This window comes from Lucilia cuprina, chromosome 3, assembly GCF_022045245.1.
Source record: "Lucilia cuprina isolate Lc7/37 chromosome 3, ASM2204524v1, whole genome shotgun sequence".
In the NCBI taxonomy this organism is placed as follows: Eukaryota; Metazoa; Arthropoda; class Insecta; order Diptera; family Calliphoridae; genus Lucilia; species Lucilia cuprina.
This window is the reverse complement of record NC_060951.1, coordinates 12,771,679-12,790,361: the sequence shown is the minus strand read 5'-3', so window position 1 is coordinate 12,790,361 and position 18,683 is coordinate 12,771,679. Positions and strand designations below refer to the sequence as shown.

Here is an 18,683-nt window from a genome sequence, read left to right as displayed (position 1 = left end):
CTCAAAGTTGTTCGTTGAATGAAAAAGAAAAAATAATTTATTTTATAAATTTGTGTATTAAATGAGAAAATTTTATAGAACATTATAATAAATTCAATATTTGGGAATAAAACGAACTGTGAATAATTTTATTTTACTGACAAATAATTACGAAACGGCGGTAAGTTAAGAGGAAAGTGTTTTATATTTTCCTTTTTTGCGTGAAAATAGGAAGTGAAAATAATAATAAAAAAATTAACTAAACTATTAGGCAAGACAGACAACGCCCAATACAGTGTTAAATTGAAAGCGGCTATAAATGAAAAATAAACAAGTATAAATATAAACTGGAATAACCATTCAAAAGTGATTCAATGCAGAAAATAAGTCAAACTTTAACAAGGCTATTGAATATAAAAAAAGAAAATATCCTAAAATCTATAAAATTGATCTTAAAATATATGTACTTCAACTAAACCATACGAACATACATTATCAATCGATTGATTTATCTATGAAAAAATGAATTCATGAGTTTTAGCCTTTTTTTCACATGTATTCTTTTTTACTACATACTCTCTTCACAGTGTTTCGTTACTGTGTTGATGACATCATTTTAATCGGTCGATTCGGTCGCTTGTTCGCTCGTACAATACATTCGCTTGTTTGATTGCTTTTGTTATTATTATTTTCTTTTGCACTGTTCGTTTTACAACAACACTGCCGCACTAACCTAGAGAAAGAGAATAATATACCCACCGTTGTATCTTACGTACGTTCATTTTGTTTTTGTGAGTGAGTTTGAGTGTGTATTTAGTGTTCATCATTAGTAAACAACAAAAACAACAATATAATCAAAGTGTTCCAAGTAAAATGTATATATTTTTTTAAATTTCACCTTATTTTTGATAAATAAATTATTAAATAAAATATATAAAAATTACCTCTTAATACAAAGTAGAACATACATACAAACTTATAAATAAAAATTTCAAAAAATATAAGAATTGGTATAGAGAATAATTATGAAATTTAATAGAGGGATAATGAAGAGAGTGAAAATAAAAGTCATAAATAATAAAAACCTGCTAAAAAACAAGTTTAAGGATATTTAAATGAAATCAAAATTATATTATGTATTTGATATAATAAGTGCAAATTTAGTATATTATGACTAAGCAATTAATAAAAAAAAGAAAATGAAAACGATTGGCTCATAGGGCGTAGTAGTATTCTAATTAATTTACATCACTTGTGTCTGGTATGCGTGTTTATATGTGCGTGTATACATGGTATGCATTTCTCTTTCAACAATGAAATCGTTAATTACTATCAGGAAATAAGTTAATTCTGTATATAGTGATTTTAAATTTTTTTATACCGCTGAGGATTTTAATTCAGCTATTAATAAAATATTTAACTTTGAATTAACAAAAAAATTTCCAACATACATACCTATGTACCATAAATCGAAGAATATAGATGCACACCAAAATTCACACCAAAATTTTAATTATACTTTGTTCATTCTAGGATACAGGTCTGGGTTCAATAGCTATTCGGTGACCTGGGTAAAACGATATTATAAAACTGAAAAGCCTATATGTAAATATGCGCGTTTTAACAAGCTGTCTATAATCTAGTCTTCCATTTGCCCTGTTCTGTAGTCTTGTAGATAAATAAGTGTAGAGTCTATACTAGGAGGAAATTAGTTTAATACTTCAAATCCTTAAAAAACAATATTTTTGTTATAAGCAGGAAAAACAAAATATGTATTTGTCTTAGAATTGTGCCTACAGTTTAGAATCATCCATATGACAAAATGCTTATCTTTTAAATTAATTACAATAATTAATAAAATATCAGCAAAACAACTGTATTTTTTATATCAAAGCATAGGGAAATGAAAATGCTTTTGCCTATCTCTACAAATCATGGTTTATTTTAATCAAATAATGTTATAACTATTGAAATGAACGCAATTTTTGTAAATAAATAAAAAATTTGCATATTTACATATTTTATTTCAAAAACCTTTTATATTGTATTATCATTATAATTATAAATTATTCATCAATTTATTCGAAAGAATTTTGTTTTTAAATTAGCATAACATATTGCACAAAATTACGTTATCAATCATTTAAAGATAATAATTTTGATGTATGGATGCTTCACTTGTCAATACAATGTCATAATTTAGTTTATATCGCTCATTGAAATTCTCCTTTATTATTACCAAAACAAACTACAATTTTAGTGTATTTCTTTAATGTAAAGGCCTATGACAGAATTCCACTCCGATCGAAAGTGGAATTATCTTTTTTTTTTCACAATTTTCTTCTTCAAAATGAAATCACTTCAAATTTTCTTCAGAATGAAATCACTTCAAATTTTGAACGTGAAATTGACAATAGTTAAAAGATATTATTTTTTACGACTTATTTACAAGTTATAATTCCACTTTGCGATCGGAATGGAATTTTTTCATTTTGCAAAGCCAGTTAAATGTTTTGCCAATTGCGGCATCAATTTAAAAAATAATTTGTAAATTTTTGTAAATATGTACATTATTTGTAATATGCATTTGTTAAAATTTTTATATTATCAAAAGTAGCGGATAAACATAAATCATGTGGGTCATCCCTATTTGTTGTACAATCAATCTACATATACCAAGTTTCATTTTTTATAGAAAAATTATATTTTTACCACAATTGCAAATCAATCAAAAAATTGTAATTTTTATGTAAACAAATATATGTAGATGAAATAATAAATTAATTTATTTAAAAGTGTTTTTACACTTCAATTTATCTAATATTATCCTAAATAATATCAAAAAATTTTTTTTAAATAAACGTGATTTTTACACAAATTCCACAAATAAATTATTGTTGTAAATTTGAAGTATTGCTTTACTTAAAAACATGTACATTAGAAATATTCACTTTGTTTGGAAAGCAAAAACGTGTTTTTTTTTTTTTTTGTTCAACTTTGGCTTTCAGACCAATGATTTTCGTTCGAAACTGTCACCTTCAAAACTGGTTCTGAGGAGCCGTTGTGGAATCGACACTGATTATTTGCGACGGTTCTGAAATTAGTTATTTATTGTAATGATTTTTGTTCAAATTTGTTATCTTCGAAACTGGTTATAGGAAAGCTTTAGAGAAAACAAAAAAATTTTACATTTGTCTTATTAACTTAAAATTAATGTTCATTCTACCGCTTCTAGTTAGTTAGTTTGAAAGCAGGATGTACTTATATACAACAAATTCAAAGAAATACACTTAGACCTCTATGGAGTAGAGTAGAGATATATTATTGGCCATGAAGGCTTTTTTTGTATTGATATAAATAAATAAATAAATAAATAAATAAAATAAATAAATACAAAACCGGCATCTAATTTTCCATTCTTGTTGTATGCAGAATACATATGAATTAGTTTTTTTATTTCGTTTTTATACCCTACACCACTATAGTGGGGAGGGTATTATACGTTTGTGCTGATGTTTGTAAAACACAAAAAGATTGGTTCACCTTAAAGTATACCGATCGATTCAGAATCATTTTTTGAGTCGATTAAGACATGTCCGTCAGTCTGTCCGGCTGGCTGTCCATGTAAACTTTGTGCGCAAGCATGGTTTTTTGCACATGGACGAAAATGGTTGAAATCGGTCCAATAGGTACAGGCCATAATTTTCAAGATAATTTGATGAAATTTAAAACAAGCATGTTTTTTTGCACATGGGCGAAAATGGTTGAAATCGGTACAATATTTCACCTAGCTCCAATAGAACTGTACCTCCCGATTTGGGCTTTTTATGCCATAATTACGTCAAATATACTATTATCTCTTTAAAAATTGGCACAAATAAGTTTTATATAAGTATTAATGACACTGCAAATTTTCGTAATGATTGGCCCTTATTTGACCCTAGTCCCCATACAAACCAAAAATTGACTGTTATTTAAAAATATATCCTTTTCCCAAATTTACCTGAATCGGCCCATATTTGACCTATACTCCTATGCCTCATTTCGATAATTTTGTTTTTTATCAATAAATTGCTTAAATATAAAATATATTTATGAAAAATAGCAATTTTTAAAATATGCTCATGGTGTAGGGTATTATATGGTAGGCCATGCCGGACTATACTTCCCTAATTGTTAATTTTATTTTTTTAAACCGATTCCAAGAAGTTGTTTCGAAACTAGTATGAATTCTGTTAAACTAGTGTTGTATTAAAATTATTTTCTTATCCAGATATATTATAAAAAAGTGCTCTCACCTTTTCAAGGAAATAGTTATTGATTTAATTATGTATATTGTACATTACCTACCCCAAACCTATGATAGCAAACAAAATAATTACCTACTACTGTGGTTAAAAACTTAACTAGCAATTTCTATATTGCGTGCGTATACTTTGAGTAAACATTTAAAAATATTAATCCGCATGTAATATCAGTTAATATTTTTTTTAAATTGAGATATTTGTATATTTTTTAAGGCTGAATATAAAAAGAATATAGGTAAATTTTATAGATTAGCCAATTCCAATAAGTTTATTGTTCTGTTTCTGAAAAAACAATAATTCACATTTATTGAAAAGAGTGATAAATCATTTTGGAACTTAATTGTGTACTTTAATGTTGTTAGTTATTCTAAAAAAATCAAAGTTAAAAACTTTACTGCCTTATGCAAAAACGATTATTTAAGCTAACACTTTTTCTATATAAAAATAGGTTTTAGAAACCATTGATATCTTAATAATCGTAATAATAAGGCGGTTAGCGTTTTATAAACTTCAGTATCATTATCTTAACATGTGAGTACTATGTATATTTGATCGTAATGTTATACATATATTCCGTTTAAATGTTTATTGTACGATATTGATTTCATCGCAGCGATAAGATATACATAGGTACATTAAAAAATAGGAGCTATTGTGAAATATTGTTTGTATTCATATATATTTGCACTCATATTGCATTGATAATTTTATTCTCTGAATTTCTCTGTGACCTAAAAATATTTTGCAATTGTGCTGCAACTATAGATATATTCTGTTCTCACGACAATTGTATTTGCATCGCTAAAGCTTTCGAATATCGTTAGTTATTGATAATAAAGCGATCAAAAATATAACATTAATCCCTAAACAGTTTTTCACTTTCACCTTTAAAATAATAATATAAAAACAAGTTCATATAATAGAAAAAAGATGTTTATTACGAAAACATTGCAAAAGATAAATTGTTAGAAATAATATTTCAACATTCTTTTGCACTTAATATAAATAATTCTTTAAAAATTTTGTTTCGTCTCTAAAAATAGGTGGTGACAGGAATACGTAATTTTGTTTTCATTTTAAAATTCATTTGTATTTTTTAGTGTGTTTTCTCTGTTTTTTTATTCTCTGTATTTATACACGCAATAATTTTGTTTGAATGTTTTGATACATTTAAAAGAATTTCTCAAAAATTGAGTCAACACCGACAGACTTGTCAGACAGACAACAAAATTACAATAAGAATACAAAATTATAATAATAATAATATTCAGATGTTAGTATGTCGTATATTTGTTTAAGCTGTGTTTTGAATGAAGGAAACACACGAGAATGTATTACGTAATAGATAAGAGCTAAACTTTTTTTTATTATTTTTTCTTAATTTTGTTTTCTCATACTCTTTCGTATTTTTGTATGTTTCTCTTTTAATTTGATTCGTTTCTACTTTAGTATTACACCAATACTTCTACAACCACTTTAACCTATAAACAACAACCACAAACATAAAGTTGTACTGCCTGTTATAGAGTATGAATGAGCTCATTTTTTTACCCTCTCCACCCAGTTGGATTGAATTTTCACAATGATTTCTAAAGTGTTTGTATATAAAAATACATATTTATTTTGTTATAGATATATATGTATGTATGTGCATATAAGTACATATGTATATTTTGTTATTTTAAATTGAATTGACATGCATAAACATTCATCTAAACTTTTATACATACAAACTTACATAGTTATAGTTACTGATAATAAGTAGTACATCAAAACTATTATGTACAATAAAACCATGTATAGTAAGTATATGGATGCATACATATATATGTATGTACTTATGTATTTTTGTAATATATATTTTTTTATTTTTGCTTGACAATTTGATCTCTATCCAATACTATGTTGTACATGTTGTATGTCTGTTTGTATAGTATGGGGCAAAGTCAAATGTCATACTGACAGATTCAATCCATATAATTTGTATAGAATCATTATACGACATAATAATGTATGTATGTATGTATGTATGTATGTATGTATGTATGTATGTATGTATGTATGTATGTATACGTAAAAATACATATTGATTGATTCATTTTTATAAAAATATTTCTAAATAAAAATGCAAATTTACATAGAAAAATGACAAATTGCATCTAGTAATTTTTAATGGATCGTCATTGTCAAAAATAAATTAATGCCTAATTAATCATTAAATCTATTTCTCTCGCAGATTACAGAGTCTGAGACTGAAATGGCTAGGTAAAGGATTCCACGATGAACTAGGAGATGTAGCAGGATGTAATCTAGGCGACATTATGGACTTCATCAGAGGAATCTTTTGGATTTTCAGATAACAGACAATTAGGGATTTCCCTTCCATGACCACTTCCAAAATCTCATTCTTCTCATCTCTCTTCTCTTCTGTCTTCTTTTGTTTTCTCCTTGTTCTTTATTAAAGGGATTCACAATATACCTTTTGGGTCTCCGAGAGTATGTATACATTGATATACAACCCTTTTAAACTAAATGAATACGATATCATTCAAAAATGCACTGAGTGGAAGCTTTTTTTCACCAGAAATCTGTCGTGTCCGATGATTTTATCTCTTCCAACGTTGTTATGTTGTTTAAAATGAAATATTAACGTGTTTGGCGCAAGGATTACTTTAAAAATTAAATAAAAGTTCTTGAAGAATGCATCTCTTCATAATTACTTGCAATTTACTTGAATTCTTAGTCGGTATATTGAAATTTGTATTATTAAAAAGAAAACTAAACATTAAAATTAAAACGATCATGTTATTTTAAAGAGAATTTTTTGAATATAGAAAACACAAGAAAGCAATAAAAATTATGAAGACAATATCAGGATATGAACTATCGCTGCAATATACATATTTATATTAATATTGAATAATAACTTTTTCTCAAAACTTTTTCTAAAAAAAAAATAATAATACATATTATTGGATATGCATATGATATCATCAATTGACTTGCATGTTTGTTTTTATACTTTTAAACGTGAACTTAATAATACATCAATTGTCCAAAAAAATAGTTTAAACTCTTTTCAAATTATGTCATCGTACATACTCGTACACATGTTTGTAAGTTAGTGAGATGATCATATAGAAAATATAATATATGGAAATATTAATTAATTGAATACATACTAAAACGTTGCTTTAGAGTCTGTTGGATTTAGAATTTTTTTATATACAATTGAAATTGCTAATTCATAAAATTGTCGAGAGTTTTTGAAAATGATATAATAAGAACAAATGAAACTTCCGATGGAAGTGGTGACAATATATATTAAACTTATTGTAACTAAAACTGAAAAGCTGCATTATTACTTTTAGGCCTAAAAAGATAATGCAATGAGCAATGTATTTTTGACTTCACCCGACTGTTATTCGCAATAAGCGAAGTTATTAACAAAAACATTATTATTTTAGTTTCGAACAACGTCATCTATTAATAAATATGTACCTGTAACATATTTATTTCTTTTTAATCGCTTTTTTATCTATTGGCCTTAACTGCCTTAGTGATAATTTAAAATTCTGACAAATTTTTAAAAGATAACAAAAAATACTTTTTTTATTTATTTTAACAAAAAGCAAAATGTATTGAACAATAATAAATTACTCCACTTTCAAATATATTTTACATTTATTCGATTGCATTCGATTGTAGAAATATATAAATATGTGAACTTTTTTTTAATAATTTTCTTCAATTTTATATGAAGTAAATTCTCTGGTAAATTTAATAAAACATCAATTAACAAATAAATTAAATACTAAAAATTTTTCAATTTAGTAGTAAATTATATTATAAATTGAAATTATATTATAAATTATAATTAAATTATTTTGTATCAACTTAATCTCAGGCAAATATTTTGTTATTTAATTATAGCTTTCAGGAAGAAATAGCTTCGCAAAACTAATTCAATTATGAAAGTTAAAACGATGTACACACAGTTAGTTGGGGTCAATATTTGTTTCTCACATTCTTTCATATGAACGTAAATTGTCTCCAGTATGGTCTATGTCATCATTTAGTTTGATTTACATTATTACAAGAATAGCTCTTTTTCACTTTATATATCTATGCTTTCGTGCTATTTACTCCTCTGTTGTACAAAAGTACAACTTTTGTATAAAATTTTTGCCCAATTATGCAATTAGGTTTGAGTTTATTATTTAAAATATTTTTTTATTGTTCTTTATTAATTAACACATCTAACATGTAACTTTTCAACGCTAGTTAATAAAGTATAAAACAATTACGTCAACATTTTATACATTTTGTTTCCAAAATTTTCTTTATGATTGTATAGAATGACGTGAACCCTGTTAGCGCACAAAGTGTATGTAGGTTAGTCTAAAATTGATTATTGGACTCATGAGAAAACTTGTTACTTATTTAATTTTGATTAATGTTATACATACCAACAGTTAACCTATCAGTTAATTAAGACAAACGTAACTGTGATTTTTAAATGTCTACTATTATTTTAAACGAATTTAATAAATATTTTTTTATTTTATTTGTTTTAGAAATTAATTATCGAAAGCGATGACGACGGACATTTCAATTGTTCGATGGGACCCTAGTCAGGGTCCAGGAAACGAATACATCGATGAGTATGAATATGATGGAGGAAATTCAAGTTCACGTCTTTTCGAACGTTCTCGTATTAAGGCGCTAGCTGAAGAGCGTGAAAGTGTGCAAAAGAAAACATTTACAAAATGGGTAAATTCGCATTTGTGCCGTGTCAATTGCAGAATAGCTGATCTGTATGTTGATATGCGCGATGGCAAGCATTTAATAAAATTACTGGAAGTATTGTCTGGTGAAAGACTTCCGAAACCCACAAAGGGAAAAATGAGAATCCATTGCTTGGAGAATGTCGATAAAGCTCTACAGTTTCTACGCGAACAGAGAGTACATTTAGAAAACATTGGTTCACATGATATTGTCGATGGTAATGCATCGTTAAATTTGGGTTTGATTTGGACAATTATTTTGCGGTTCCAAGTAAGTATTGTCTATACCGTTGTTATTGCTTCTATAAAATTGCAACAAATAAAATATTCTTCTTTAATTCTTTATATATATTTTTTTTAATTTAGATTCAAGATATTACTATTGAGGAGGTAGATAATAAGGAAACCAAGTCAGCTAAGGATGCTTTATTGCTTTGGTGTCAAATGAAAACAGCCGGCTATCATAATGTCAATGTTCGAAACTTTACTACTTCATGGCGTGATGGTCTGGCATTTAATGCCATTATACACAAACATCGACCTGATTTAGTGCAATTCGAAAAATTGTCAAAGGCAAATCCCATGCACAATTTGAACAATGCCTTTGACGTGGCCGAAGATAAACTCGGTTTGGCCAAACTATTAGATGCTGAAGATGTATTTGTTGAGCATCCAGATGAAAAATCCATCATTACTTATGTAGTAACTTACTATCACTACTTTAGTAAACTTAAACAGGAGACAGTCCAAGGTAAACGTATTGGCAAGGTTGTCGGTATTGCCATGGAAAACGATAAAATGATTCATGACTATGAACACTTCACAAGCGATTTGTTAAAATGGATTGAAACAACAATTCAGGCTTTGGGTGAGCGAGTTTTTGAGAACTCTTTAGTGGGAGTTCAAGGACAGTTGGCGCAATTCTCTAACTACCGTACCATTGAGAAACCACCAAAGTTTGTTGAGAAAGGAAACTTGGAAGTTTTACTGTTCACTCTGCAATCAAAGATGAGAGCGAATAACCAAAAGCCTTACACTCCTAAGGAGGGAAAAATGATTTCCGATATTAACAAGGCTTGGGAGCGTCTTGAAAAAGCTGAACATGAACGTGAATTAGCATTGCGTGAAGAATTAATTCGTCAAGAAAAACTTGAACAGTTGGCAGCTCGTTTTGATCGCAAAGCTTCTATGCGTGAAACTTGGCTATCTGAAAATCAACGTCTTGTGAGTCAAGACAATTTCGGTTTTGATTTGGCTGCAGTCGAAGCTGCTGCTAAGAAACACGAAGCTATCGAAACTGATATTTTTGCTTATGAAGAACGTGTACAAGCTGTAGTGGCAGTGTGTGACGAACTCGAGTCGGAACGTTACCATGATGTCAAACGCATTTTGCTCCGCAAGGAAAATGTTATGCGTTTGTGGAACTATTTGTTGGAGTTGCTGCGTGCTCGTCGTATGCGCTTAGAGATCTCTCTTCAATTGCAACAGAACTTCCAAGAGATGTTATACATACTTGATAACATGGAGGAAATCAAACAGTTGTTGTTGACTGATGACTACGGCAAGCATTTGATGGGTGTAGAAGACTTATTACAGAAGCATTCGTTGGTCGAAGCTGACATAAACATTTTAGGCGAACGTGTTAAAGTGGTAGTACAAAATTCACAGAAATTCCTTAGCGACGACCCAGAATCATACAAACCATGCGATCCTGAGATTATTGTAAGTCGTGTGCAACAATTGGAAGATGCTTACGCTGAGTTAGTACGTTTGGCAGTCGAACGTCGTAGCCGTTTAGAAGAAAGCCGTAAATTGTGGCAATTCTATTGGGATACTGCTGACGAAGAGAACTGGATCAAGGAAAAAGAACAAATTGTGTCCACAGATGATATTGGTCACGACTTAACCACAGTCAACTTGTTGCTAAGCAAACATAAGGCTCTCGAGTCTGAAATCACTTCCCACGATCCCCAATTGCAGAATGTGGCTAAAGTTGGTGCTGAACTCATCACTGAAGGTCACTTTGGAGCCGATAGAATCAAGGATCGTCTTAAGGAAATTCTTTCTAAGTGGGACCATCTTCTGGATTTGACCAAGTATAGACGTCAACGCCTTGAAAATGCTGTGGAATACTTCCAATTGTTTGCCGATGCTGATGACGTTGATAATTGGATGTTGGATACATTGCGTATTGTATCTAGCGAAGATGTTGGACGTGACGAAGCCAATGTTCAATCTCTTCTTAAAAAACACAAAGATGTTGCTGATGAACTCAAAAATTACGCTGAGGTTATTGATGCTTTGCACAAACAGGCTGAGACTTTGAAATTGAACGATACCGAAAAGGCTAACGTCGATAAACGTTTAGAGGCCATTGATACTCGTTACAAGGAACTTAATGAGTTGGCTAAATTGCGCAAACAGCGCTTGTTGGATGCTCTCAGTTTATACAAACTTATGTCTGAAGCCGATGGTGTCGAACAGTGGATCAAGGAGAAGACTAAGATGCTTGACACAATGACACCTGGTAAAGACATCGAAGATGTTGAAATCATGAAACATCGTTTCGAAGGCTTCGATAAGGAAATGAATGCTAATGCCTCTCGTGTTGCAGTTGTAAACCAATTAGCAAGACAGTTATTGCACGTTGAGCATCCCAACTCAGATGAAATCCTCGAGCGTCAAAATCATCTCAACGAAGAATGGTCCGCACTCCGCGAGAAGGCAGAATCTAAGATGGATGAACTTAAATCTGCTCATGGTGTTCAAACATTCTATATTGAATGTCGCGAAACCATTTCATGGATTGAAGACAAAAAACGTATTCTTACTGAAACTGACAGTTTGGAAATGGATCTGACTGGTGTGATGACATTGCAGAGACGTTTAAGCGGCATGGAACGCGATTTAGCTGCAATCCAAGCTAAACTTTCAAGCTTAGGAAAGGAAGCTGACAGTATTGAATCTGAACATCCCGAGGAAGCGCAAATCATTCGTGATCGCATTGCCCAAATCGAACTCATATGGGAACAGTTGACACAAATGCTTAAGGAACGTGATTCTAAATTGGAAGAAGCTGGAGATTTGCATAGATTCTTGCGTGACTTGGATCACTTCCAAACTTGGCTCACAAAAACTCAGACTGACGTTGCCTCGGAAGATACTCCAACATCGTTGCCCGAAGCTGAACAGCTTCTCAATCAACATCAATCGATACGTGAAGAAATTGACAATTACACTGAAGATTATAAGAACATGATGGAATATGGAGAACGTTTGACTTCAGAATCTAACACTTCCGATGATCCGCAATATATGTTCTTGCGTGAGCGTTTGAATGCCCTTAAAGACGGCTGGGAGGAGTTGCACCAAATGTGGGAGAATCGTCAAGTGTTATTGTCTCAAAGTCTTGACCAGCAGCTATTTAATCGTGACGCACGTCAAACCGAAGTTCTCCTCAGTCAACAAGAACACTTCCTTAGCAAAGACGACACACCAGTTAACTTGGAACAAGCTGAAAACCAACTCAAACGCCATGAAGCCTTCCTTACAACTATGGAAGCTAATGACGATAAGATTAACAGTTTATTACAAGTAGCAGATACTTTAGTAGAGAAGGAACACTTCGACTCTGAAAAGATTGGTAAACGTGCCGAAAATATTGCCAGTCGTCGCGATGACAACCGCAGAAGAGCCCTTGAGCAGCACGAAAAATTGAAGAACCAAGTCAAGTTACACGAGTTCCTCCAAGATTTGGATGAATTATCTGAATGGGTTCAAGAGAAATATGTGACATCACAAGATGAAACCTACAGAAGCGCTAAGACCATTCATTCTAAATGGACTAGACATCAGGCATTTGAAGCCGAAATTGGAGCAAACAAAGAGCGTTTGTTTGAAGCTCAAAAGGCCGCCGAAGAGTTGTCGAAAGAAAAACCCGAATTCAAGGACGTAATTGAGCCTAAATTAAAGGAGCTTGGCAAACAATTCGAAGACTTGGAAACTCACACCAAAGAAAAGGGTGCCATGTTATTCGACGCCAATCGCGAAGTTCTTGTCCAACAAACTTGTGATGATATCGACTCATACATCACAGATTTGGAAAAACAAATTGTTAGTGCGGATACTGGCAACGATTTAACATCAGTCAATATTCTTATGCAAAAACAACAAGTCATTCAAACACAAATGGCTGTTAAGGAGCGTCAAGTAGAAGAAATTGACAAACAAACCGAATACTTGAAGAAGACTGTTCCTGAAGAAAAGATTGAACCAATTGTCACTAAGAAGACTGCCGTTCTTGATCGTTTCGAGAAAATCAAAGCACCTTTGCTCGAGCGTCAAAAGCAATTGGAAAAGAAGAAGGAAGCATTCCAATTCTGTCGCGATGTCGAGGATGAAAAACTCTGGATCAATGAAAAACTGCCAGTTGCCAATTCAAACGATTATGGCAACTCCTTATTCAATGTACATGTTCTTAAGAAGAAAAATCAATCCTTGGCTACTGAAATTGATAATCATGAACCCCGTATTAATGCAATTTGTAATAACGGTCGTAAACTCATCGATGAAGGCCACGAAGATGCCAAGAAGTTCGAGGCTCTTATTAGTGACTTGACACAGAAATGGCAAGAACTTAAAGATGCTGTCGAGAACCGCAAGAAACACTTGTTGGAGTCCGAAAAAGTACAACAATACTTCTTTGATGCTCAAGAGGCCGAATCTTGGATGAGCGAACAAGAATTGTACATGATGGTTGAGGATCGCGGCAAGGACGAAGTCAGTGCCCAAAATCTTATGAAGAAACACGAAAACCTTGAGCAATCCATCGAAGACTACGCTAACACTATTCGCCAATTGGGCGAAGTTGCACGTCAATTCAACATCGATGATGTGTCAAGCGGCGACGCTGTAGCTGTCAAACAATCTCAGTTGGACAAATTGTATGCTGGTCTTAAAGATTTGGCCGGTGAACGTCGTGCCCGCCTTAATGAAGCCCTGCAACTTTTCATGTTAAGTCGCGAAGTCGATGATTTGGAACAATGGATTGCCGACAGAGAAGTCGTTGCCGGTTCGCAAGAATTGGGTCAAGACTTTGACCATGTGACATTACTTTCAGAACGATTCAGCGAATTTGCTCGTGACACAGAAGCCGTCGGTGGCGAACGTGTAGCTAAGGTCAATAGTATTGCCGATAATCTGATTCAAGCAGGTCATTCGGATTCTGCCACCATTGCAGAATGGAAAGATAATTTGAACGAATCATGGCAAGATCTTTTAGAGTTAATCGAAACACGAACACAGATGCTTGCAGCTTCCCGCGAATTGCACAAATTCTTCCACGATTGCAAAGATGTTCTCAGTCGCATTATCGAAAAGCAACACGGAGTATCCGACGAACTTGGAAGAGATGCCGGATCAGTATCAACTCTACAGCGCAAACACCACAACTTTATGCAAGATTTAACCACATTATACGCCCAAGTACAACAAATACAAGAAGAATCCGCGAAGTTGCAAGACTCCTACGCGGGAGACAAAGCAAAGGAAATTACAAATCGCGAACAGGAAGTTCTGCATGCCTGGGCGAATCTACAGGCCATGTGCGATGCTCGCAAACAGAAACTGGCTGACACTGGTGATTTGTTCAGATTCTTCAACATGGTACGTATACTGATGATCTGGATGGAAGATCTTGTACGTCAAATGAACACATCAGAAAAACCACGTGACGTATCGGGCGTTGAACTCCTCATGAACAACCACCAAAGCCTGAAAGCTGAAATCGACACACGCGAAGATAACTTCTCTGCTTGTATATCATTGGGCAAGGAATTGCTGACGCGAAATCATTATGCCTCCGGAGATATTAAGGATAGATTATTACAATTGAATAACAGTCGAAACGCTTTACTAAGAAGATGGGAAGAACGTTGGGAGAATTTGCAATTAAGTAAGTTGCTCTTATCTATTAAACTATTTCAATGTATTTACAAAATGTCGACATTTCCTCTTTAGTTTTGGAAGTATATCAATTTGCTAGAGATGCTGCCGTAGCTGAAGCTTGGTTGATTGCCCAAGAACCTTATCTATTGTCGTCTGAACTGGGTCATACCATAGATGAAGTCGAAAATCTTATTAAGAAACATGAAGCATTCGAAAAATCTGCCGCCGCCCAAGAAGAGCGTTTCAGTGCACTTGAGCGTTTAACAACAGTATGTCCACCATAAATGTTTTTGTTTTATTAACAGGTGCTCTAACATCCTTCTTATTCCATTCCAGTTTGAGCTTAAAGAAATGAAACGACGCCAAGAGTTAGCGGAAGAAGCGGAAAGACAACGTATCAAGGAAGAAATGGAAGCAAAGGCTGCTGCTGAAGCCGCTGAGCAAGCCAAGCGCGAAGCCGAAAGACGCGACGTCGTTGATGTTGCAGCATCTGAAGAAGCAGCTGGTGAGTTAAACAATTTGTAAAAATTAAAAATTATTATTTTAATTTATGTTATTACTTCCTTCAAATTGTTGGGTGTTTTTATTACTTCTTTTTTCATTTGATTTCTACCCACTGGATCAAGTGGGGACTACCTAAGCACTTAATATTCTTTAAAAAACCAAACCTTTCCTCTCTTCAGTTAAACCAAGTTAGTCGCTTTAGTTATTTTAAAATCTATGCATTTAATATTCACTGCTTTATTAAGGCTTTTTTAAGTTTAAGTAAGATTTGTGCTTCGTACATTCAATTTTTTCTTTGGTTTATAGTTTGAATTATAACTCTATCACAGATAGTATTTGGTAACTATTGGGATATCACTATTAGTATCAATAGTAATTTTTTATTTTTGAATGTTAATTTTTTTTTGTTTTTTCTATTTGTGAAATATCTTTTACATACAAACAAATATTTGTTATAATTTATAAACGTATAAACAATATCTTTAATGCTTCGCGGAAAAGCTGTTGTCGATATCGCAGCTGAGGTCGAACGTACCGCAGAAACACAGACAGGTATTAAATAAAACAGTAATTAAAAAAAGTATATTTTATATATATGTATTCATAAGTATATATATTATTTTATTGTCTAAAATTTCATGATGTTAAGTTTTGGTTATCATATTTTTTAACATATTTTATTCTATTTAGGTACTTAAAACTTTACGAGTATTCATTTTACTGAAAAATGTTTTTGTAATGCAAATCAGTTTTACTCGAAATGTTTCAGTTTTGCTCCTATTGTTTTATTTTCTAACTGCGTACATTTGAGTTTATAAACATGATGTGCTCAAAAGCAAATACTATACCAAATAAGACAATCGTTTTTGTTGCTTTGATTTTGTTTCTGTTTTACTGTCTCCAAAGATCTAACCAATTGCAAATGTTTCGTTTAGTTTAGTTTTAGCTTAACTGGCAGTTTGAGAATGTGTTAAATATATTTTAGACTTCCAACGAAAAAATACAAATATTTTTCTAATAAAAACTTGAAAACCGAGGATTTTCATGCAGTTTTTTCTTTGCTATTTGAATTACTAATTATTAAAAGATTTAAAAATCGGATCAATACTGCGTTGCTATAAATTGTAATAGATTTTCGGATATAAAAACATGAAACATCGACTTCTTAACAAAGAATATTGAAGGTTCAACAAATTTAAAGTTTAAAAAACTAAACTGAAATAATTTCCACAAAATTTGTTAGGATTGCGATATAATTTAATATCTAAATTTAATATTTATATTGTACGTTCATTTACTATGTACGTCTGTAATTATACATGGAGAAATTTCGTAAAATATAATATTAATCATTAAAATATTTCTATAGAACGTGCTGGTGCTAGTGGAGGCGAAGCTCATGAAGGCTATTTGACGAGAAAACATGAATGGGAGTCCACAACAAAGAAGGCATCTAACAGATCATGGGATAAGGTTTGTAACATAATTATAAACTTCTTTATATTAAATATTTAATTATATCATTTTCATATCTAATAGGTGTATACAGTTGCCCGAAGTGGACATTTATCATTCTTCAAAGAACAAAAGGGTTATAAGAGTAATCCTGAATTGACTTTCCGCGGAGAACCAGTGTATGACTTACAAAAGGCTTCAGTTGAAGTTGCCAGCGATTACACTAAGAAGAAGCATGTTTTAAGAATAAAGTAAGTTACAGACAACATATCCTATTATCATTTTATGAATTAAACATTTCCTTAATTATTTCCTTTTAGACTTTCAAATGGTGGCGAATTCTTATTGCAAGCCCATGATGACAATGAAATGTCGCAATGGGTCGCGGCACTTAAGGCCCAATGCGACTCGGCAGCTGTTGCAGAAAGTAGATCCCAGACTTTACCAGCCACATCGCAAAAGGACGAACCAAAGCGTAGATCATTCTTTACTTTAAAGAAAAAGTAAGACATTATAACAACAAAAACACACCCACACATACACTGCAACATTTATTTAATGCTTAAATAAAGAAGTAAAAATATAAGATTTAATCATTAAATGGAAATAATAATATATACAAATATTATAGTTATTTATATTGCTTATATATACATATATAATAATATATATATATAAAAGAAAATCAAGTGCACGATGAAAACAAAAATGCTGCTATTAAATTTAATCTTACGTATATTGTATCTTATTTATTATTTAACAAACAAACAAATAAATAAAAAAATCGAAACACAAAAATATAAGAATGGAAACCAATCAAAAAATTATAAACTCATGTATGCATTTCAATGTATTCAATAAAATTATAAATTTATTCCCTCTAAACATTGTTTATTTTTAATTTTCTTTTAACGAACAATCACATACAAGGTTCCTTTAATTCCTGTGGTCACAAATGAATCTATACGGTACTAAATATCTTCTATTTATCCAAAGACCACAACAAGGTTACTGCGTTCCCACGACAATTAGATCTTCGCTTCGGAACGAACCGAGTCATACTCGGCCAAATATTGTCAACCCAGCGACAGCTGTATCAACTGAAAGTTTTTCCCCAGGTGAGCAAAACATGTCGGAAATTTTGCTCAAACTCCTCTTAATTATAGCCGGCGTTGAACAAAATCCGGGTCCCGATATCTGGTTCTGTTCAATATGTCGTGAACGCATAAAGCTTAACACCACCTCAATCCAATGCACCGTTTGTAATAACTGGTGACCTGAAAAGGTGCTCAGGACTCACCAGCCACCGCGACTGGTCCCCTAGCTTCATTGGAACATGTTGTAGTTCGCACTAATCCCCCTACAATTACGATCTCACAATCCCGTGTACAAACTCCCCCGTACCAAATATTGTCCATAATAGAACCCCCGAACACAGCAGATCACAACAATTACGTTGGAGATGTTCTGTCTGTCAGGATGTAATTGGTAGGAACATAACATCAATTCAGTACAAAGACTGGTGCCATATGAGATGTTCAGGTTTACGCTCGCACAAAGACTGGAGTCATAGCTTTTTAGCTCCCACCCCAGTCACACATGTGCAAAACACCCTGCGCAGGACTGTGCTCACTCACCTGAATCTTCCCCAACTACAACAACAACCCCCGGCAATAACACCATCAGAAATGCCTAGTATATTAAA

The 18,683-nt window shown here is 32.1% G+C and overlaps 1 protein-coding gene across 2 annotated transcripts; it reads left to right on the top strand.

Annotated features, from left to right (window-relative positions):
- LOC111681441 (spectrin beta chain) lies at positions 1–17,863 on the top strand. Of its 2 annotated transcripts, XM_023443211.2 has the most exons (9): positions 1–160; positions 8,864–9,344; positions 9,440–15,026; positions 15,092–15,288; positions 15,356–15,524; positions 16,025–16,075; positions 16,893–16,996; positions 17,063–17,229; positions 17,299–17,863. In XM_023443211.2, the coding sequence occupies exons 2-9, from the start codon at positions 8,883–8,885 to the stop codon at positions 17,483–17,485; spliced, it is 6,924 nt and encodes a 2,307-aa protein (XP_023298979.1). In that variant the 5' UTR covers positions 1–160; positions 8,864–8,882; the 3' UTR covers positions 17,486–17,863. The 2 variants fall into 2 exon arrangements, with proteins under 2 accessions (XP_023298979.1, XP_023298980.1); XM_023443212.2 differs by lacking the exon at positions 16,025–16,075.
- The last annotated feature ends 820 nt before the right edge of the window (positions 17,864–18,683 follow it).